Source organism: Parus major, chromosome 2 (assembly GCF_001522545.3).
Source record: "Parus major isolate Abel chromosome 2, Parus_major1.1, whole genome shotgun sequence".
NCBI classification, from domain to species: Eukaryota; Metazoa; Chordata; class Aves; order Passeriformes; family Paridae; genus Parus; species Parus major.
The window spans coordinates 99,502,995-99,527,603 of record NC_031769.1 but is presented as its reverse complement, the minus strand read 5'-3'; the positions used below and the strand labels follow the sequence as shown (position 1 = coordinate 99,527,603).

At 36.8% G+C, this 24,609-nt stretch overlaps 1 protein-coding gene across 6 annotated transcripts in view; it reads right to left on the bottom strand.

The window, feature by feature from the left end:
• Positions 1 to 24,609, bottom strand: part of PIEZO2 (piezo type mechanosensitive ion channel component 2) — a 298,221-nt gene that overhangs the window by 220,583 nt on the left and 53,029 nt on the right. For all 6 annotated transcript variants that reach the window (XM_033512210.1, XM_033512211.1, XM_033512212.1 and 3 more), the window contains one exon: positions 12,940 to 13,035. In XM_033512210.1, coding sequence (XP_033368101.1) covers positions 12,940 to 12,946 — 7 coding nt within the window. In that variant the 5' untranslated portion in view covers positions 12,947 to 13,035. The remainder of the gene's footprint in view (positions 1 to 12,939; positions 13,036 to 24,609) is intronic.

Sequence of the window (24,609 nt, the reverse complement as noted above, 5' to 3'; positions counted from 1 at the left end):
GTCAACCAACCACTAATTAGTTTTTATGACGTAACTCATAGCTCAGTAATTTCCCAGAATTTAATCATGGGGCACCCAGAAAGATCAATTAAAGAACAGGCTCAGAATTTGTTAGAGCCCTGTCTGAGACAGGGGAAGGCAATGACCTCAGCAGCTTTACCACAGAATTTTATGAATTAACAAAGAAAGGATTTAAAAGGTAAGTTTAACTAATCTTGTGTTTCCTTGCAGACCCATTCATTGTTTTTACAAAGGACTGAGTTTTTTAAATGAAGTAAAAATTGAAGGATTGTATGTTGTAGCTAGTGTTTATTTTACAGCTTCATTTACATAAGACCATTCTATGTGTGACTTAAATTGCTCCACTATTTTTTGCTGTATCTTCTTTTATATCTCCCTCAATAAAAAAGGAAAAAAAATCAGAGTAGGTATAAATTTCTTTAGATTCTTGAATAAGAATTATATTACATTATCAGAATGGATAGTAGAGAATTCCTCTTCAGAAACACTCTTCCCCCCCCCAAAAAAAACCACAAATCCCTTATTAAAATGGTCCAAGCGACATTTAATAAAAAGAAAAATGAAATTTTTGGCCACAAAACTTTATTATTTCCTTTGTCCTTTCACTCATTTCAAGGTTTTTTTATTCCCCCAGCCTAACACAATGGAATCTATTTTATTCCCACTTCTTGCTTTCTACCGTCAATCTTTTTTCATAAACTGAATGAAAATAGCAATAAAATGCTAAAACCTGTTTTCTCAGTTCTTAAATGGTTTTGCTTATCAAACTTACGGAATCTGATTTTTTTTCACTTGTTAATTTTGTTCTTCTGTGCAAATATATAGAATATATACAAGAGAAGTATTGCATAGCTAGGATGAAAACTTCATTCCCTGTCTTTCTTCATTTTTTTCTGCAAAAAGCTCTTCCTCACTGAGATATTTCAGAAGAGGAGATTTACCTAATTTTTTTGCCAAGTTATCTGAAGCAGGATTATACTGAAATGGTCTAAAGTGAGTATTTCTGAAGATCTACTAACACTGTTATTTAAATAATATTTGAAATAATCATAAAAAAAACCACTAAATGTAGCACACTGGTTTTTCTTACAGTGACAAACAGCACCAAACTGAGTCATGCATTCTAGCTATGAAAACAAGATAACAAAGGAAGTTTTGTGAGTTTACATTTTCTCTTAAAAAAAGGAACATTCAAAGTTGGTCTTTTTCACCTGAATTTTTTAACTTCTTCAAAGCAAAAATATTCTGTTTAATAAACATTGTATTTGTACTGACTGTGGTGATGATGACAGCAATGATGACAATGATGAACATTTCATGAGCAACAATGGAAAGCCAGGGCATTGGAGACTGGATTGGGAAGAACTGTATGTCCATGAAGCTGCTGCTACTATTTCACAAGATTCACAAGTCTGTTGTATGACACTGTCACACAACTCAAGAAAACCTTGAGCAGCTCAAGATTATCAAACTCCTTTGGATGAAGGCAATGACCATAGGGATGCTAGAAGAGCATCAAGTACTGTAGCAGCTCTGTTTTGCAAGAATAATCAAAAATTTAGGGAGAGGGGTTTGAAGAAGAGTAGGGATAACAAAAAGGTGTTGTTAGCCAAGAGCACTTGGGATACAGGAGAACCAGATTCAGGTCTCTGCTCTGAATTAGAACAGGATGTTAACAAATCTGCTGGTGGGGAGGAACATGTGTTTTAAAGTTCCTTGCTTCATCCGGAGGCAGAACAGAAACATTTGAGTAATGAGAAACTGCACACCTAGCTCTGCATCTGCACCAACAGCTTCATTTTCAGGAGTTCACAGCTCCCTCTAAATCACATTAAGACCAGGGCTTAAATGCTAATTAGGGAGCATGTGCATATTAATTTTCTGCTTCCCTCTCTCCGAGAGTAATGGGAATGCTTTTAAATGCCTTTTGTTTGGTTTCTTATGAGCTTACTTGGTTTCTTAATATATTACAGGGCACTTCCTGCACTGCTTACAGAAGCAAATTTCCCACTGCTAGTGGGAGTTTTCCCTAAGTAAGATCAGCAGACTTGGTCCCAGGGGAGTGAGCTGATCTTCAGGCTTAGCTACCCCAAAAATCTAGCAGAAAGCAAACCAGATATCATTCTTCTTTAGAATTTGTTACTATATTGTACCCTTCTCCAAGGATCATCGTCCAAGACAAACAACTAGGAAACGTTTTGCTGCAATAATCCTTTCAATTAAGGCTCCCATTACAGTGAAACAGCTGCTCTCTAGAATACATCTTCGTAATAGAACTATTTATTTTCCAGAAAACATTTCTTTAGTTAAGACAGATGCAATAAACCAGATCCACGGAAGTTGCAGAAATCAAAGCAGTGAGCAAAATATGACCAGCTAAATATCCTTGAACTGAAAAAGGGGTCCTTTCTATGAAGGCACGATTTATTCTTCTGTCTTGACAAAAAAAGCCCACTCAATTTAAAGTACGTGTGGTGTCTCACTCTCAACATAATGTCAGTGAGCTGCAACTGAAATAGCAGGATAAGCCCTCACACGTACATCATTAGAAAAATAAAAGATAACACTCCAAAAACTTTTGTCCTCTGTCTGATCAGTGATGTTTGTGTGGGTCTTTAAAAGCCCTTTGAAATGTCCACATCATAAATATTTGATGGACAACGTCTTGCTTACTGTCATTTAGGTGCTGCTCTTGGCATGGAAAGACAAATGAATCAGCATCTTGTTCCTGCCTCCTCCTCCACGCATACATGGTTTCCCCCCCTTCCAGCCCTGAGCAGCCTGCTGAACACTATTTATTTATTTTATGAAAAAGTCCAACTCACATTACTGTCATTCAAATATAAACAGTAGTGATAAAAGCTGTTATCATGAAAAATGTAATCCAAGTTTTGTGAGAGCTTGCAAATAAGCAGTTTTTTCTTGCTGACAATTCAGTCTTTGCAACTCCAGACAGCCTGCACGTGTTTCAGACAATGGAGATGACAGGAGGAGGGGACATTCTTCTTCCACCTACCAGTTGCCAATGATTCAAAAACATTTCTTGTCAGTTGTGCCTCTGTTGGTGACCAGTGCTGCAAAAACCAGGGAAGCACCTTCCAGTGAGATGATGGATGCCTGTGCCCTAGAGGCACTAGGAACCAGGATTATTTCTACAGTTGGACTTGATGATCTCAAATGTTCGTTCAAAACTAAATTATTCCATGCTAACAGCAGCTCCATATTCCTGTCTTCAGGAATGAGTTCCAAATCCAGCATCTCCTCTTTGCCCATAAAGGGAAAGTCCTCAGGCTGAGAGGAGCACCACATCTACACAAACTACATAGACATTTCTCTAGCTCTGCTTGAAGATGCCAGGGCCTGTATCACTACAGCACCAAATGATTTCTCAGAACTACAAATAGTGAAAACTGATGAAACTGAAATCACAAATACAGCTGGTGAACAGTCAAGACTTTTCTACATAATTCTCCTTTAACTCTTAAATCCTTTGAAAAAAAACAATCCACAAACAGTGTCTATGTGTCACACCCTCCCAGTTTCTTATTCAGCCACTTAGCAAGGGTAGTTCTGAGCTCATGAAAGGAGCAAAGCAGCTGGAGCATAGATCAGTCTACTAGGTGACAACAAAAAAGACCTGATAAATCACACAACTAAGAAATAGAAATGAAGGTAGATGACTTCAAAGGAAGGAAAGAAAAACACAAGGCTTCAATATTCTTATAGTGGAGATTGTCTCTGAGGCTCAGTATGACATGAAAGTACAGTGCTGATCTGCAATGAATTAACACCAATCTAGATTTCTACTCGAGGCTTCCCAGATTCCTGGGGATGCAGGCTCTGGATTCAAATCCATTACAGACACAGGAGCATCCATAGGCTTAGCTATGAAATCTGATAAAGGAGGCCTAATATCTACCAATTATTGTGCTTTAAAGGCAGAATTATTTTCTGTCATAATAAGATCCTGTCGAAAGCATACACTTTTCCATGTGTAAGGAAGAAATTCAGAGTAAAAGAAAATAAAATCCATGCTTAGTACTTGACTTGAGGAACCAACCTCTCGCTGACAAGAACCCATTTGAAATAAGGTCAAATGAGAAGGGAAAACACAGAAGAAAAATAAATTACATATAAATTTTAAAGAAATAGTGTCTACCTCTGTGGACAAATTTCTGGTTCTACCAGAGAGTAATTCATAGCAAAATGCTGGTGCCAAGACACTGCAATGAGAAGTCAAGTTAATGCCATCACCTGCCTTGCTGTCTAGTACAGTCAAAGGCTCATTTCTTAATGCTTCTTCAGACATCATCTGGTATTGTGGATTCAGGATGTGATGGAATGTAGTGTGATTGCCTTCAAACAAGGCAGTAGAAGTGGAGTGAATGGGAACAGCTGCACTGCTTTTGAAAAACTGCACTGATTTTATTGGAATTCCTCACACCTACAGGTCAGCCATGATAATAAAAAAACATACCTAATATTTTACTGGATTTTTGTACCCTTTCTGTATGAAAGCATGATAAAACTTGGTTGTTTAACATACAGGAGTATGAGAGATGAGAATAGGGAGGCCCAAAATGTCTTTTATATTCTTCTTACTCTTTCATTTTCCAAGCCCAAGCAAAATCCTCTGAGACGATATACAGTTCTTCTGACTATTGAACTCTTGAAAATTCTGACAATTCTGATGACCACAGTAATGCTCCAAATCTTCCAACATTGTCCATCTCTTTAACCAAGCCACAAGACAGCTTCAAGCCAGAAACAGTTAATTCAGCCTAATAACAAATAACCCTTCCCAAAATACTCAAAACATGGACAGAAAACCTTGACAAACCATCTGACTCTTACCATCTATATACAGGTTTTCTGGAGACATCCAGCAAGTGATTTTGGTATGTGAGTTTAGGGGCATCAGTTGGGTTATTCTACTTCCCATCACCACAGGATAAATCCTGGTTCATAAAAGGATCATATTCCACTTTGAAGTTTTATAAGTCTTTAGGGTCACTCTGTTCATTAGAAGCCTAAAAACTAGAAAACTACCTCTGGTCCACCATGCATACACAGTTTCTAGATGGTGTGCCAGCATCCCCACTTAACCCAAAAAGTCCTCCTTCTCCTCAAATCTAAATTCAAGAAGACAATTTCCCTTTGCAGACTGAAAAAAGTAAAAAATATATCTTAAGATATTTATGAGATCTGTTGTTTCTTTCTTACTTGTGTAGATTTGCATCAACTTCTTGGGATTAAATCTGAATTGACCTTACCAAAGCATTACCTAGGTTGCTTAGCATAGCCCCATTTTAAAACAGACATTTTCATTGAATCTCTTTTTTTCCAGTAGACTCAAGATATTTATTAATTCTCCACTTATGAATATATTACAAAATTTGAAAAAGTACAAGTTCACAGGAGTTCATATCACAGGAGTTCACATGCAAGAGTATTTCCCCCTATTTTCTGTATTTGAGCTAATATTTTCATTCTTCAATTTAGGGTATCACACTCAGGTTTAGGAGGGAGATTATGCAGTCTTTAAAACTTTAACATTTAAACTCCTTGGGTCTTACTTCTTCCTCACTTACAGTAGTTTTTCTTTTTCCAACCTCTTCCCCAGGTGGTGCTTTAGCCTTTGTCTCTGTGTTTAATAGCATTGCTCTGATTAAAAACTGAAGTGCACTGTCCTGTCTAAAATTTGGGGCATACCCATATGATATTTAATTTCTACTTTATCCCTACTGTGAGCCATGCTTTTAATTATTTTATATTCATATAGATAAACACATTTTTATTCTTTGTTTCAGTTTGCTTGGAAGAGTTTAACTCAGCTTGATTTCCGGAAAATTCTGTTTCATCTGACAACTTCTGGCCTCTAAGGTTATTCCCCTTTTACTCATTCCTTTCAAGCTCTGTTTATTCTTAATGTTGTTTGTGGGAGTTGTTAGTCAGAAACTTAGGTCTGGACTTCACCTCTAAAAGCCACCTGTGCTTGAGATGGGAGTTCTAGAAAGATTGTTGCATTTTTTACTAGAAAATGTCACCACATCGAAATGCTTGAGCTCTTCAGTCATTATCTAGTTTCCCTAAACTTATGTTGCACTTCAGGTTAAGAAAACCTTCAAGATTATTTTCTGTTAATTTTGGATCATAAGAATAGTGATGACTAACTCTCTCTGACGTCTGTAGTCTCTCCAAACCCAATTTTAAAATAACACTGACTCTTCACAAGTCAGTAATTGTTTAAAAAGTTGTTTGCACTAGGGAAATATTTGGCTGTATGGTTATTAGGATCATTCATCCTCTAATTTATAGTAGACCATAACAATTGCATGTTGATTTTCTCCTCTAGTATTATCTGAATCCAGCCAAGATCTTATCAATCTCCTACCTTCTTCCTGAAATGTAATTTTGACTTTTAAATGACTCTATTGTAGATGCAGATTCAAAAATATCCCCACAATTTCTCTCCAGTCTGCTTACTGATTGTCAGAGCTAAAAAGATGCAGCAGTGTAAACATTTTTGATTCTCTTCTAACCCTGTATCACACAACTTTCAACAGAGCTCAATCAAGAAGTCTCAGAATCGTCAGAGTGAAACTTTGCTGTTTCAAGGGCTGGTCCATTCCCGCTGTGGGGAAAACAGGGCAGGAGAATGTTCCTGGCTTGGATGGAAGGTCATTCTCCCTGCTCTGTGTAATGCACATAAAATTACCAAATTTTACCAATGAACCAAAAAAGTGAAAAAAAAAAAAAAAAAAAAGGCTCCTTAAAACCAAAAAATAGAAGCATAACGCTTCTCTAATCATTTGCATACAAAACACACTAAAAAGAGAAAAGGCAATTTAAGTCAGAGAAAGTCATGCTTCAGGACAAAGAAGGGAGAACAAATTCTTGAAGTTTGGATGCCCTAGCAAACCCAGGACCACCCTCTTTGCATCAAAATCTGTGGCCTGACTAATCAGAATTAGGATTACAGGACTACATGACGCACATTCAATCATATTCTACATTTTAAGATGCTGGTATTTTTACATGATTTTTTAAAATGCATTTTCATCATTTCATTATTTAACTCAATTTAAAAACATGATATAAGGTCATTCTGAATTTAAAATCCTTTCACAACCACAGCAAGCCTACGTCAGATCCCAAATTTTAGAATGTGAACACATTACAGAAAGTGCTTTTGTCACTGCCCAACTTCACAGCTGGATCCTAAACCACATTTTCTATGCTTGTCTCACTCAAACTCATGGCAGAAATTTCTACTTACACTTTAGTGGTACTGGATAGCAGGACTGCTAGCTCACGGCAAACCCCTAATCTACCATGCTGTTTCTAGATTACATTCCCATTTCTGCACTTTTTCACCTTCCAAATACAACAATAATAAAAGTTTTGTTTTGCACATCCTTGCTGGAAAGGAATAAACTGACTAATTTTCAATTATTTTAAAAAAGAAGAACAGAAAGAACATCTAGCAAAGTCATCTTCAGAAGCTGTATAAAGTAAAATTGATATTATTAGGTGTTACCTGTAGCTTAATGAATTGGGGGTAAAAAAAGCAACATTTTTAAACTTATTGCCAAAAATCAAAATCCCTTATCTGCATTTCTAAATTATTTCTCTACATCAAAGATTTTAATTTACCTATACTTTGGGGTAAAAAGGAAGCTTGGTTTTGCCACTAGTTCTTTAGTCATGGCTAGAGTTAAATTAAACAATGCTAATCACACTATGACATGTTCAGTTTGAAGCTGACTATCACCAGGGCAGGGGATAGGCTTGGGATCGACTTGAAACATTAAAATAACTAAAGAGGTCACTTCAAGATCATCCAAAACTGACTTTTTTCTTTCTCTAAAACAAATGTTATTTAATACGTCAGGAGAAATATTGCTTTAAAATAAATTAAATAATACAAAATCTAATGTAATCTAATAATACAAAATAAAAGTGCTCATTTCTACAATGGAAACAGTTTGTGACAGTGTCAGCCTTCCTCAAGCTGGCTTTTTCTTGTATAATTTAGGATTTCCACCACTACCCAAAAACCCCACACCAGTCCAATTCAAAACATCTTATTTCAATAGCCTCTGAAGAATTTTTGCCCTCTTTGGAAAGATTCAAATGTAGAGAAGGGAAGTGAGTCTTGGAAAAGACTCATGTCTTCGACAACCACACAAAAGGAAGTCCATATCAAATAGTTAATTGCAAGTTAAAAAAAAATTCTAGTTATTTTCTCCTCCTGACTTCTGTATTCCTGCCCAGCTCTGATGGCTTTGCTTTGCTTACAAGTCTTCAATCAACAAACTGCTGAATTTCTGCCATACCTGGATCCAAAAAATCCAAATTTCCAGCACTCATATAAAACATGATAATGAAAATGGTTGACACACTGTCTAATCAACCACTTACTGGGAATCCCTGCTTACAATCTAGTCTGCAAAAGCCAAAAAGTGAAACAGCTCAGGCACTGGAGTGTCCATTCTGAGAGCAGAATATCCCATTTGGGAACAGCATTACAAGGCAGTGAGAAAGCCACAAGTATGTGTTATCACCACAACTTAAGACAGATAGAAGATTCTTGTATCCCATACTGCCAGTCCAGTGCTTCTTGTGAGTTCACTCTCACTTAGCTGAAGGGGGTTCTAATTCATCTCCTAAGAAAATAGAGAAGAAGCACACAGTACAAATAACAAATGTTCATTAGCTCTTAAGATGCAAGAGCATTTCTGAAGGTGGTTAATGTAAAGGTATCACTTCATTTTCACTCTCCCAATGCTAAAATTTCCATGAACAAGTACTTATTAGATTTGGCCTGCTGATTATAAATAACACACTCCACTCTTTTCTCCCAAGAGAATACCTTATAATGTTGGGAGTGGAGAAACCTAGCTGAGAGGCAGTGTTTTAAGTCAAAGAATGTTTATGTAGCAGCCTGGCATGTGCCCAAGAACATGTGCCCAATCCAGTAGAAATCCCATTTCTTATTGCTGAACAGCATTTTCTAACTTATAAAAATATCTTCACACTGATGCTTTGGGCTAGTACAAAGAAACTCAGTGGTTTCAAAGACATTCCAAAGAATTCTCCCACCTAATTTAATCAGCATTTCTATCACTGCCCAAAGTACTTTCTAATGATAACTTAAAGATAACAGGCAAGAAATAATTTTCCAAGAAACAAACAAATCATCTTTGTTGTTGTGCAGGTAAAATGCAGGTGAAACTCTCCTCAAAATCACATAAACTTAAATCTGATTTGACTGAAGAGTATTGTAAATCTACCAAAGAATAGGTCAAAATTCAAGTTGCACTTCCCTTAAAGTTAATGTGAAACTCAAAGAACAAATGCAGGTGAGTGTAAAAAGACTGCTAGTAAAACAGGTGCATCGTAGAATTCCTGAGTGCACACTGGGGCATTGCTGTCATACAAAACTCAAAATAATGTTTGTAAAAATTTTTTTCCCATATTCACTTGGATCAATTCTCTGCTGAAAAGCCTTAAAATGTATTTGGTGATCCAAATTTTTTACTGCAATCCTTCTGCATCTTACAATTCTGTGCAGATTATTGCAAAACACAAACCCTTTAATATCTGCAAAACAACTGTTCCATTTCATTACGATTTCAGCCACACTCAGAATAATTCCCAATTAACATTTTTTTGGATTATATTTCATCATTTTATCAATCTACACATTTTTAAAACATCGTTTTTACTGATCTGAGTGCTGTGCCAAGTTCATTTTTACAACAGAGATACAAGTTTTGCTATCCTGAGCAGGGTATTAATTCAGAAGAAAATGCATTCTTTTTGCCATTAACATAAGCAGACTGAGCAAAAGACTAGTCCATGTGTGAAACTAACCGATTCCCTCCCTCATTTTTTTTATTTACATGACTGGCTACAGAGTCTAATTAATCAAAAAATATGAAATTAAATAAAGTAAAATAAAACCTATCTAAATGCAAACTCGCATCTCTTACTGGGAAAAAAAAAGCCACATAAACCAGATATTTTGTACAGTTAATGAGCCACTGGCCCAAGACAGGACCAATCTATGTTGTCATGTTTTATTATTCCTATAAAAACATTATGTACGAGCCTTTATTAAGGATGAAGACACAACTGCAGTAGATATTGGACACAAAAGAAAAAAAAAAAATATGAACAATGTCACAATCACTTAGGAACCTGGCTGTTGCACAATTTATTGTGTATTTGTCATTGCCAGAGAAGTAGGTAACAAATCAGCTCCTGATTTTAGAGATAATTCATATAGAAAAATTACTGCTGAAATTACAGGGCTTCACTACACATGCAAAGAGGTAAATGTCTTGAAAACTATTCCCATTAGCCACCCTTGAAAAGTTGGTCAAGTTTTAAGTTACTCCTGTAGACAAGATGTTATTTGCAATGAATGCTTTTTACACAGTTATCTCTGCCTATGTTCCATAGGCTAGCTTTAAGATGTTGACAGGTAAAATACCAACTTATTTTTCAGTACGGGAGACAAATCCTTCAGTTAGAATTGAAATTAATCCATGGAACATAGGCAGAGAAACAGACAATGATTTATATCTTCATGTTTAAGGATTAAGATTACTTTATCTTGGTAATTAATCTTTTTAGGAAGATTAAAATTTTTAGGGGGAAGAAGGAAAAAAAATTACTCATTAATCTTTAAACACCATCTGAACTATGTGAGTATAATAGTTTTGCTCCAGTGTTTCTAACCTTTTAAGTTTCTGTCAAAATTTAAATTAATGCAGATGTCATGACATCATCCATTTCAGATTAATTTCTAATTCTTTACACTGTAAAACCCTTTGGCTTGGTGGAGAGAAGCTTCATAAATTCAGTAACTGTAAAGTGCAAGAGATAGGAATGCTGGTCAGAGATTTTGATGAGGAGCTGAGTGTGTCAGGAGATGATTAGGAAAGAAAAGATAAGTGGAAAATTAGAAAGTTCAAAAGAATAAAAAGAATTTAATCAAAAGAAACAATTTCAGGAAAAAAATACTATCTGAATAACAGAAGTATTAGGGGAAAAATACAACTACATAAACATATATTTGGGTTATTTTTTGGGGTTCTTTTCAGTAAAGTTTATTTGTTTCTTGACTCTGATTTACTGGTGGTTTCACTGGTTTTAGCTAAAACATTTCCTTTTTCTTTTCTGTCTTCTGGACACAAGAAAAAAACCAAAAAAAAAAACCCTGGAAACTTTCTAGAAAGATAGACCTACACACAGACACAATTTAGAAATGTGACAGGGACAGTGGGAAAAATGGGTACACTCAGAAATACTAAATTTATATAAGAAATTAATTCTGACAAACACATCGTAGCATGACATTCAGGTGAAGTGCAATGCAATGGGATACACAATGCAGAGAAACTATCCAAAGTCCCAAGAAGGCCTTTTCCTCTGAGGAGAGATGTCTAGCATCAGTGATGCAAACTAGATGACTCTATTAAGTCACACAGGAATTAGTCCTACTCAAATAGACTTTTTTATACTCGAAAAGAGGAGAATTTATATGTCTCTCCACTGCCACTCTTGGCGTCTAGAAAATGGCTCTGTTTATCCTGTCAATCACTTCTCCGGGCACACACAGAAGGGGCAGCAAAAGTAAAACACACAAAACCAATAGGGTAATTGCATATTTTCTTAGCAGCTGCAACCAAATTCCCAATGAGTGTTTCCCTCTCAATTCATACTTTTAGCATCTCTAAAGAAACTAACTCACAGCTGGACACAGATGTTCCAGGCTTACACTGTCCTTGTAATAGTCCCCTATAAAAATGACTGACAGCCTCACACCATGAGTGGGATTTCCCACTTTTTATGCTTGTTTAAGTTATTTTTCAGGCCTGCTTTTCCTGGTTCCACTGGCTATGGACACAGACAACATAAACTGAGCCCACATGATTGGTATGGATCCCCACCAAAAGACAGGAACACCTGTCCTACAAAGACAGGATTGAAGAGCTGGAATTGTTCTGCCTGGAGAAGAGAGGGCTCCAGGGAGAACTCACTGCAGCTTTCCAGTACTTTAAGGAGACATATAAAAAGGAGGGCTCGGGACTTTTCAAGCAGGCAGATAGTTACAGGACAACAGGCAATGGTTTTAAACTGAAAGAGGGCAGGTTTGGATGAGATATTAGGAAGAAATTCTTTGCTCAGAAGGTAGTGAAACACTGAAACAGGGTGTCCAGAGAAGTTGTGGATATCCCATTCCTGGAAGTGTTCAAGGCCAGGTTTGATGGGGCCCTGAGCAAGCCTATAAGGAAGCCCTTTCCTCCCCCATTAACAGGGGACTGTAAATACCCTTTTCAGCAGCATTACATTCTTACTGTAGACAAGGCACACCTCTGTATGTGACAGAAATGCTTGAATGCCTGATGCAGTTATTTGTCATCTCCAACAGCAAGCCCTTCAAGTTATTTTTGCTAAGGCAGAGGTATAATGCCAGGATGACAGCTGTTTAAATAAGTACTTAAAATACCATTGAATGAAAAATTTGACAACAAATTTAATTCTCATAATTAATTACCAATTCACACCTGGGGCACAATCTATGATAGGATGGCTTTGGGAGGGTTCTTGAAACTCATTTTTCACCCAGACCAGTCAGTATTCCAGAGGTAATAAAGCCATAAAAAGGAATGCCCAGTAGTGCTATCAGACAGCCCCGATGCAATTTGGGGCAAGTATGGTTGGAAGTCCTTGAGAACCAAAGCCAGAATATTGTGAAACTATAGCATCAGGGAATTTACAGTATGTATTAGAACTCAGATAATGAGGGGGAAACTCTCAGAACTTCACCTTCTACTACACCAAAGTTTTTGCATGTACGCTGCGCACCACAGACTCTGAAGAATGAAGCAATGAACTTCTCACCTTGCATCGTTGCTTTTGTGGGTTCTGAAAACAGAGGAATGAGCAGGAGGTAGATGAGGTAGACAAAGGAGAGCCCATTGTAACGGAAAGCACAGGCTGCAATGAAAGAAAAGAAAAACAACATATTGTTTTACTGGCCTGACAAAATCAAATTCAATGACACAAAGCATTTCCCACTGGAGTTTATGATTTACCCAGTTTCAACCACTTTTTTAAACAATTTTTTTCAGGTATTCAAGTTTATACTTATAATAAATCTTAGAATCAAAGATTAGGTCAAGTTGGAAGGAATCAAAGTGGGTCATCTGGTCCAAGCTTCCTGTTCAAGTAGGGTCATCCCAGAGCACACTGCACAGGATTGCATCAAGATAGTTCTTGAGTATCCCCAGTGAGGGAGACTAGTATCAACAGTCTTCTCAGCTATGTCCAAAACAATTTGGTTTTGGAATACAAATACATCTTTAGCCTTGCCAGAAACATGTATTTCAAAAGAAAAGAAGTTTCTCCAGACACCGCTTCCTGAAATTTCTTGGAAGCAATAGTGCAAATGAGTTAACAAGTTGTGCATTAATTGGTCCTCATCCCCACCACATCTGTCCACTTTAATTATAAAACAAAACTGCAAAATCTCTCTATCAGTAAATCCAAAGTTACAACTTTTATTTCTCAATCTAGCCAATGTTTTGAGTAACTAATTTGATTTCCTTAACAGCCTGGAAAGAAAACTCTGGACATACAGCCCACATCTGCAGTTTGGCCAAGAAGCATGTGAAATGCATGGGTGCCTAGCAAGAAGGAAGAATAAGAAACACCTGTTCTCTATTTCTGAACTGATATGATTCTACCATAAACCTTAAAAAAGTATCTTTCAAGGACTACAAAATCCACCAAAGCTTGATAGAGGGTTTTTCTGAGTGAAATCAGAAAAGAGCAGCTTCTCATTTTCCTGTAAGAACTGCTCTTGTCACTTACTACGCTTTCTTTTTGCCACAGCCTTTAAAGGCCAACTGAAGACTTACACCTACATTGTAACTATTAAAAACCTGCAAGATAAGAGTATGTAGGACCTATCCCATGGGGAATTCTGCAAGCAATTATCAGAGCTCTAAAGTCAATGCACCTGAGAAGAAGGAGGCAGCTCTGCTATTATACACCCACTCTCAGGGTCCTCCACAGAGGAGCACAGGATGTACAGTGGTCATTAGTGGCCTTCTTGGAAAGAATGGCAAAGAGAACACTCCTGATATCAGGACAAATCCATAAATCAACTTTTTGGGTTTTTGGGTTTTTTTTAAAGTTTAATTTTGGGGTGGGAACAAGTTCTGTGGCATTCATAGGAAAAGATACTATAGTAGTTTAAGGCTGTTCTACGGCCTGAAGGCTTTTCCATTTCAATGGGAGGGAAAGATGTGCTCAGTCATTCTGGTAGCAGAATAATAACATTAGAAGGTAATACTACTATCCAGTTATTTTTGGGATTCTGTCAACCAGATTTTAATAGTGTTAAACAGCTTACTTATTTTCAGTGCAATATTATGCTAATTTTCTTCTTTCTTGAAGACTGAGCTTGCTGCACTTTTTGTAGAGCACTTAGCACTCAGTTTCCCAGTACCAAGACAGAAAATAGCAAGTGCCTGCTTTAAATGTCTTCCTTCATCAGCTGGAAGTCACTAAATGTCTTCCTAACAAGTCTGTGTCAAATATTTAGAACCTCTATTTATATCAAAGCCTTCTCCAGCAAACTTGGCTAGATACTGCCTGGAAAACCTGTATTTATTTAAGCAGTTGCAAGAGATCTAGAAACACATTTCTCAGAATTATGAATCAAACCCCTCAAAACCTAGGTGCAACATTCTTACTATTCCCTACTGCAACTATTCCAATATTTTTATTTTGTATTTATCTCCACTCATCTAGTATATGTATCTAGAGAGATGAGTGCCTTAGCAAGCTAAGGCACAAGAGTAAATGACTGAAAATAATTTCAGCAAGATAAAAGATAGGAAACAATTGCACTGCTTTCACATATTAGCACTGCTCTGCATCATTATTTTGTCAAACATACATATTCCTCAGTTCTGACACTCAAATCTAGAAAAAGTTGCAGAGCATAAAATCAGCTTCAGTTTGTCACTGATGCAACAACAAAGAACCCAAAAAAGAAAATGAACCCATACTCTACACTCCCTCTGGTATCCACAAAGGTCTCCTTCTGCTAAAGAAATTGCACACAGATGTCCAAAACAATGGAAAGTCCCATTTAAGATCAATGGAATTCCATCAACAGAAAAAGCACCTATAAAGATGAGTTTCTTGGCAAACCCGATGGTATAGAAATTTCTGGGTATTTTGGATACATTGGTCAGTTTGCAGTATCAAAATTAATGTAATTTTAGCATTTTATGTTGTTACTGTTTCTCAAAATTGTCTAATCGATTTGCAAAATTAATTTCAGATGACTTTTCCTTGAACTATATTTACCTCAAAATTTACTGCTTTCTATTCCTAGAGCTGTGTACTCAACAGTTTGGTTTATTTTTTTCCTCTACTGCTGCATAAACAGGACTGGTAACGGAGATTACACTTCCATTCAAACCTTCCCTTGTGTACCTTACAGTGACCCTTCAGTTTCTTAGCTTTAAAAGGATGAGCTTGCCTACAGCAAACACTGAACAAAACACCTTAAACTGGAAAAAAAATACATGCAAAGTCCATACACACTTTCTATCTTCAGACTTCCTTCCAAACCACATCTCACCATGTTTTCTAACAGCCTCTATTAACCAAACTTCAGAAATGTAATTTTCACCTCTGAAGTTCTGCTGCTCTTCACATAATAGCTTATAACAGCAATCATACACCGTTATTAAAATTGGGAAAAGACATAAAAAGAAGAGCTAACAATACACAGAATTGGAAGCAAACTTGCTTTTCTTTTGTATCAGCTGAAGTATTTTAAAGCACCTTCCCTTAGACAGGAAGAAAAGAGCACTTCATAACATGTAGGACTGACTTCTCCATCCATTAGTGGCTATTTTAAACATTGCAGTTTTAATGTATAGAGAATAAAAGGTGTTGTACAAACCTTTAATAATTTTTATTATCTTTCACAGCAGTGGACAGATTGATTTCCAGCTAAAAAACGTAATTAATTCTTAAGATAGGTATGTACAGCATGTGCCATACAAAATTAAAAAGGAATCTCCAAAGGAAAAAAAACAGCAAATCATACATCACGTGATAACCTTGTCCTTCTAGAATTTATTTTTCATTGTTTTATGCTAGCCAGAGTAGAAGGCCTTTGAAGAAATATAATATCTCTTCATAGACACATCAGGTTTCTGCATGTACAATTCTAACAGCTGTTACATATTATTATTTCATATTTATACCAACGGGTTTTTTTCTTCCACTTAAAGAGAATAATTTGCATAGAACTGGTGGTTTACCTGTTATATAAAAACATACTAGAGAGCAAAGTGAGGGACAATAAAGAAGTTCACAATAAGCTTGAACTTGGAAAGAAGAGATAAAAAACAGCCTCATAAATGATGTGTTTAGTTTTATTCCACAAAAAAAATTGAAGAGTATGTAATTCAGAAGTGGAAACTACATGTTGGAAAAAAAAAAGCCTTCAAGAGTGCAGTCATAGCACCAAAAGGCTACTGACTCCTCATTTACAAACTAGAATTCTGTCAAAAGCCACAACAACAGAAAACAAGGAGGAAGGTGAAAACAGGATTAGCCAGCCACTCACTATTTCTGAATTTACTTGAGTAAAAAAAGCACTGTGATTAATGTTAATAGACTAATGTATTGCTTGTTATATCCTTTTCTGTTCAAGAAATAAGTAAAAACATCTCTTCCATATATTTCACATGTTTTTACTGTAGGTTTGAGGATATAATATATCTTTCTTAATGTTATCCTATGTAGACTCTTATGTGCTTTAGCATGAGAAGAAATTAATTCAGCCAACTACACTGAAGTAATGTGTCTTCTACCTTCATCAGGATATTGCATGGTGTTTGCATCCTGTTCTAACTTTACAGCTGCAAGATTATTAAGAAAGCTGTGCAATGATATTCTTCAAAAATGGTATCTTTAGACTAAAATTTGGTCTAACTTTTGTGCTTATTTTTCCAGTAACACAAGAAAATATATAGTCAGTGAAAATATTAATTGGAAAAAGTGCTGCTGAAAAAAATGTCTAACCCTGACCAGGCAACAGTTGTTGGCTAAAAGACAGAGGTGATGCTGTTCACTCATTCTTATACACAGCTATCTGAAATAAGATACCAAAACACAGAAGGGAAAAGGAACCAGCAGCTGAAGGACCTTTGGAACTTCTCAGTCTCCAGGAGGCCAAGTGTCCAACTCTCAAAGCCAGGACAACTCAGCACCAGATTCCTGCCTGAAATGCTGTAATTCTTCTTAGATATCACATGGTTAATATCTGCTATATCCTCATTATTCTGAAAAGATCCCCAGTTACCTCAAAGTTCAGATGAGTAAAACAGGCTACAGATGACAGCTTTTGCTACTAGGTATAACACTGGTACACACCCCAGATGAAAAGCTTCTGGTGCAAAGCTCAGCCTAAGAAGCCAAATGCTGAAGCAAATCTATCTCCACCTCCAAACCAAGGTGTTCCACATGACAATCCATGAATGTGTGTAATGAGTGGTCAACTCCTTCAGGAAGATACACAGTTAAGATTCCTCTTATCAGGAAGGCACTGTCCTGATGTCACAATGATTTAGGCCTTTCCACTTGTGCTGCTCTCCAGTAAGACACTTATCAGCCAGTTCCCACATTCTTTGGAATATTCTAAACTGGGGAAGTTTGGGGGGCTTTTGGTTGGTCAGGGGTTTTTTTACCCCTATCATCCTACTGGACATCAAGAGCTGCTCAACCAAGGCAAGTAGGTCCAGCATCAGGCCATATGGAAACAGCCTTCTGTCAGAAACTGAAATGTTATAATTTATGGTTTAAACATCTTCACTGCCTATTATAGCAAAACTGTACAAAAGCTGCAGAGAAAACCACCAAAAACCTGAATGGAGCCCTACACTGCTCCTTGATGGACTACATGATCTATAAAAGAGCTTGGAAAAGTAAGTAAACAATAAAAGGTAAGGCAGTTTAAATTCTACAGAACGAGAACTACTGGAAATAAATTATTTTTTTCAAGGAAAAAGAGTTTAAAGAAAATCAAAACAAGCCAACAACAACAACAAAAAACACCTCCATTAACCAGCCAGATAAGTACTTCCAACAATGTGATACAAAGAGGAGAGGTCAAAACTGGTGAGAAATTTCTGGTTTATTTCCATTCTGCATATAGCCCTTATGTATAAAGCTCTTTAATTCCTGGTAACACTCACTCTTGATATCAACCAGCAAATGTGAGAAGAAATGGAGCAAGAATTTTTTCTCCTTTTCTTAAAGATTCATGCATGCAGCATTATTTAAGCAGAAGTCAAACACGTGTGCAGTAGCAGTATAGTAAAATAGCAGCAAACTGCCTTCCAGTATTTCCTTACAGTTCCTGATGCCTCTGCCTCCAGAGGCAGGGGTGTCCTTGAGAAGAAAACCCACCTAATCTCACATTGAAACAAGGACCCAGAAGGCTGTAGATGGCTTGCTCTGTTGCCTATGAGCACTATTTACAAACTAACGCAGTAAAAAGTGAAGCTCATTCACTGTTGGCAGGATAGAATGACCAAGTATTAAACACCCACAGAGCTGAATCTCCCACAAAGATGATCAACCAGCTGCATAAATTTATGAGTCAATGACTACTAAGGTACAAAGTGGGAGGCAACCACACATCCCCTATTTAACTCAGAGTCACAAGTGCAAATCTTATTTCTGAGGATTTCTCACTTTTACCTGACATAGCTGTTACTAACTAAATGCAGTAGTAATAAAAAAACCAAGAAGATTAAAAATTAAGTTCACTTGATCAGAAATATGCATTACCATTTCAGAAAAATAAAGGCTACTTTTATAAATTGCTACTTTTCATATCTTCTAACAGTTCATATTTCAAATTTTTGTTTCAGAAATCCCAATTTTTTCAGATTTTTTTCCTCCAAGACTCTTTAAAATAACAGTAAAAAACCCTGCACATATTGCAAAATTAGTTTATGCTGCAAACAACCTATTTTAAAAAATAAAACTGTGATAGTGACTGAAAATGCTCCTCTTCAAAAATTATACCTTCTCAGAATGACATGTATCTGATAGGCATAGTGCCCAGGGAATTAACTCCTGGCATAGTTTTGGTCTCACTTCTGAGTAATTGCACCTAAAATAACACTTGTGACAGGTGAGATTAGAATGATACACTGCTATGCAAGACAGTTAAGTGAAAAGCATGCAATTTTACCATCCCTTTAGAGCAAAATAATGGTCACAGCCTCTGGTGTGCAGTGCAGAACTGTGTCTGCTCAGGACAAGTTCCCTCCTGCATCCTCCCTCCACATCCAACAGCCCAGCTGATAACGCCGTGCTAACACACACCACTCCCCACCCTGCTCCTGAGCCAGCATTTCAACACAGGGCTGCACTGTGTGCTATGCCCAGAGACAAAAAATTTCTTTTTTGGGAAAAAAAACAAAACAAATACCCAAAAAAAGCCAAAAAAACCCAAACAAACAAAAAAACCCAAACAAACAAAAGCATGAACACTTTGATAAACAGATAAATAGGATGCTTTTGGTTCATGTCAACATTTCTACAATCACATTTTTTCACCTGTCAGGAGGGAGAACTGCTAGAGAGTGAGCAGTGTTGTAAGGGCTTGGTGATTTTTTTTTTTTCCCCTTTGATTTTTCTCACCTTTCCTCTATTTCTCCAAGCAGCAGTTTTAGTAAGCTCTCTCTCCATCAGAAACCATCTGGAACAGATTTTAACTTTGTGCCAAATATTGCCTGGGAATCATTCAGAGGGAGGAGAAGACAAAACACCTTGTTCACCACTTTCTTTCAGTGCTTATGAACAGGAGCTGTGTTGCCCAGCTGTATTTGACAGCAAGAAAATGAACAAAAGATCTGAAGTATAACCATACCACAATCATCATCTTACTTAGAATAAAGTATTTTAAAGCCATATCCACTTTCACGAGCAAATCTGTCTCAATACACTTTACTGCCATGACTAAGTACACAAATATTTCCAAATTAAAAAACATGATGGACACCATCATTGGTATTTTTTCCCATTAGAAAGATAAGCTTCACGTTGTAGCTCATTTCAATTTCAGTGCCAACTGAAACTAAGTTTATTTATTGATCTGGGAAGCGAAAGAAGATGTCTTCTTATTCCTCCACTGAGGTCGCTGCCCGCAGAAGGGACACTGTCTGCATTCTCACCCTTACTTCAGCAACAGCTCTTCTGTCTCCAAGCTCCTCTCTCTAGGAAAGTAACTGGGAGCTAAAGAAATAACTCTGCTCCTCACTCATTTTCATGGGATGAGAAAAGCATGTTCCCATTACCCCAGACATCTGGAGACAGTAGTCTGGTTCTGCTGTTGCATAACCCTGTCAAGACTCAGACTAAAAATAACAGCAAACTCAGAACACAGATGACAATCAAATGTCACACAGTGCTACTGCTAAACACAACATCAAGCAGGGGAAGATGTGGAGAGAGCTGGGCGACAGAGAGACCTCCATGAGCAGAAAGGGACTGAGACCTTCCTTCATTTACAGCTGCTAAGAAGCTACAGACACCGGGAACAGCTATCCAGTCAGATGTTTCCAGCAACCTGAAGTGTGAATTTCAGCATATATAACCATTCCCCCACCACCATTCACACTCATTGTCTTTTAAAGTACATAAATCACCATAAGGCAATTGACAGACTGATACGATGCAGAAAGAACTAAGTAATTTTTTTTCACCATCTGTTGCTTGCCCTGATATCAGTTCTAAAAAACGCTGACAGAAGAATGACGTGCTAAAAACTAACCCAGATATATACCTCTGAGGAATATAAACATGATTAAACATCAGAGAGGCGTTAACACTGAAAAATATGAGTGTCATTAGTGAAGTTACAAATACGAATGCAGAGTTTGAAACTCTGCCATTATTTATTCCAGTAGAGAAAAGGATACATAAACTTCCTTTCTTGGTCCATCACTGAATAAAAAAGACCCAGAGGATTGCAACTGCAAGCTATAAATCTGATGAAGGCGCATTTTAGACAGCGCTACAAAGGCACAGTGTTTACCAAAGGAAACAGAATTTTTAAAAATAGGTAGCTCCAGGATATCATCAAGTGCAAAAAGGAGATACAAGCATCTTGCAATGTCCCTATTCCAAGCTGATGTTGCTTCTATAAAATAATAAATCCCTTTTTGTTTGAAGAACTGTGTATTTCTCTCTCCTTACAAATACATGAGGTAACTTTCATTGAAAGGAGATTTTGAACTACTACAGGAATCTACTTAGGAATGCCATGAATTGTCTTGCAAACGGTTTCGCGTAACTCGGAATCAGGAAAGGAACCTGAAGAACTAAAAGAGTCACAGAACCCATGGATACATTAGAAGGTTGCTTATAATCTGCATATCTAATCTGATCATTAAGATTGCCTTTTCTGGAGAAGTAGTACTTAAACTTCTCTGACTCCAAATGAAATTTCATGTGCACATGACCACAGATTCTGCAAGAGAGTTCTGCTGGCACAGACACATTTTAGTGCAGGTTTCAAATGCAACACTTATCTAACATTGAATGAAAAACATCATTCCGATGACCATCATTCAGACAGAACCGTGGTCTTGCCCAGTTTTCACACAGCAAAGTAATAGTTATTTTATTGTAATTACTCCATATAGAAATTTAAGATAAAAAATAAATCTTAATTGTGCATTTACTTCAAGTAGTAACATTCCCCAGAAAGCACAGGGCACGTCTGCATCTGCTTCTGCACATTCAAGAAACTTTCCCTACACTCAAGGAGCTGCAATCTATGGCACTCCCTTCAGGCTGCCAAATCTCCTGTACATGTGGGAGGCCTTCTTCCATGTATCGATTTTCTTTTGTACAGCATCTGTAGCAATGTTTTCTTCCCCGGGACTATGTTTTGAAGAAACTCCCCCAGACTTTTGATAAGCTCTCAGCCAAATTTTAAGAGCAAGACTGGAAATTCAAAATGATTTAATACCTCTTTCATGTTTATAAAACAAACCATTGTGTCCTTGTCCAAGAATATTTGAATGTGGGAAGTTAAGAAGAAGTTTAACTTGAAGCAAACTTCCCACGCAGTTAGTAATTCTAATCTGTTTATATCTAGGCTCAATATAAAGTCTGACTACGTATTCCTTTGGAGTCAAGCCACTGTCCTGAAGACACCAAATAGTATTATGCAGCATCCTACCAGAATAAAAAATAAAACAGTCATCCCAACAGGGAAATCAGTGTCCAGGGCTCACCACTATAGAACTTCTGGGGCTCTCAGCTTAGCCAGTTGCAAAGTAAAGGATTTTTTTGTTCCAGGGGAAGACAGAGAACAAAAACTTGTCATCATTAGGCATGTTCTGAACACAAGGAGATGGGTACAGTAAATTTAAGGGTCTCAACATGAATCTTCATTCAAAAAGCACAATATTGTACTTATCTCATTTAAGGAAAACCAAACTAAAACAAAAAACCTAAAAAACCAACCAAAAAGCCAACCAAACAGCAAAAACAAACAGCAAAACCAAACAAACAAAAACTCAGCTTCTTTTTGATTGAGCAAGATCTCAAATTTGGAGAAATGAGTCCACTGAGAATCTCAGAAGATCTGTTCTTGAAAAACAGCCAAAGTATACATCCTGAAGGATTAAAACTTAGTGAAGAGCACATTAAATTTGATTTAAACATATCCCAAAAATTTAAGAAATATATAAACACCAAGCTGTCTTTCAAGTTTAAAAAAAAATAAAAATTGTTTTTCTTTACAATCTCTACAGGGCAGGCAATGATCCCTTACAGACAAGAGCTCTACATACAGTGATGATAACAGCAGTAAAGGCTTACATAATCCCTGTGATTTTATTTATGAGCAATTCCAATTTTTATCTGGTTAATAAAGTATATTTGTCAGTCAACTGACAAAAAAATTTATACCATCTGAGAACACAAACATGGATTTCAAAGTGGTCTTTATGAGCAAACTGACCAGAATTAGTCTTGGATGAAGTTTATAGCTCCAGAAAAGTGCCAGATTAAGTAGAATGCTGGGGTTTGTTCAAACACAATGATTCTCTTCATTAACAGTTAGACCAATGTGTAACAGCCAGTCAGTGTGTCAGGGGTACTCTTATTTGTCATGCTTGAAAATAACTAACTTCATCCCTCACCACATGGTCTTAAGTGATGGAAGTGGGAATATAAAGCTGCAGAAAGAAAAACAGCAGCTACGAACAAGCTTGAGAGATACCTAACTCAGCAATGATGCTCTGTTATTATGTTATTGGAAAGTTCATTTACCACAGAGGCAAGAGAAAGTTTTCCTAAAAGTAGGAGCAATAACAATAATAATTATAAAAAGGATTTACGGAAATAAATTAGTTGTGGTTTGTTTAGTTGTTTTTTTTTTTAAACCAAAGGAAAATGAAAACTATTTTTCAGTTTGAAATCAGGGGAGATGATGCTGGAAATGTGAACTTTTTCCTGTTTTATCCATTCATATAAGATTCCCTTCTCTCTCATAATTAGCTATCCACTTCTAAAAGCACTTCAATGCATCATTATAGTTAATTTTGAATATTCGCTGCTCCCACATAATTTTCTTGCTCTTTGTCACTAAACAATTTTGAGAACTAATTTTTTTAATCTAAAACTTCCAAGTTATTCCATTATAGCTACCAGAAAATATACCCTTTATAAACAAACACACAATTGCCAAGGCTGCCTTTTCAGCTCTTCGATCAGAATAAATGCGTATTAACAGCAAAACTCCCATCGTCTTAATTGGTAGCATAAATAAATTAGGATCCTGTTACCAACATATGCTAAAGTAAGCTGGAGTTAAGTGTGAATACCTAACAAGAACAGATCATGAGCAGGAACAGAAAATATTTATCCTTTCTTTAGGGCATCACGGTCTACTCGTAAAAACATCGATCCTCAACAAAAAATAGAGTGTGGCTTCACTGTCCCCAGACTACCAAAGAACATTACAGAGCAGAAAACTTCAGTGCACAAGACTATTCACAGTAGAAAAAGGGGAAATATCCTTATCTAGTTTATACAGGTAAGAAACCAGCCCAGAGAAAATTGCTTGACTTGACTACATTTACATGACAGTCCTGCAGCAAAGTGAACCCAAATTCCCAAGCCTAAACCTGCAGTTCCAAGAACACAACCACACCACAAAAATTTATTATTGCCTCTCTTCCTAAGTGGTGTTAGATATATATAAAAGCAAGACTTTACTCTAAAGTCACTATTTATTTTTTTTTTATTCACAAGAAACTTAAGCCCAAAATACTCCCCTAATAATATTCACATTGTTTTTCTGGTAGATCTCCCCATTCTATTTGTGTCACTTTCTGTTTGAAAACATCATAGACTGAGTCACAAGTTCTAACTCTACTTGTCACAATATGCTGTGCTGCACTGCAGCATCTGAGCACTTCTCAGGAAGAAATGAACATGTGCCAAATA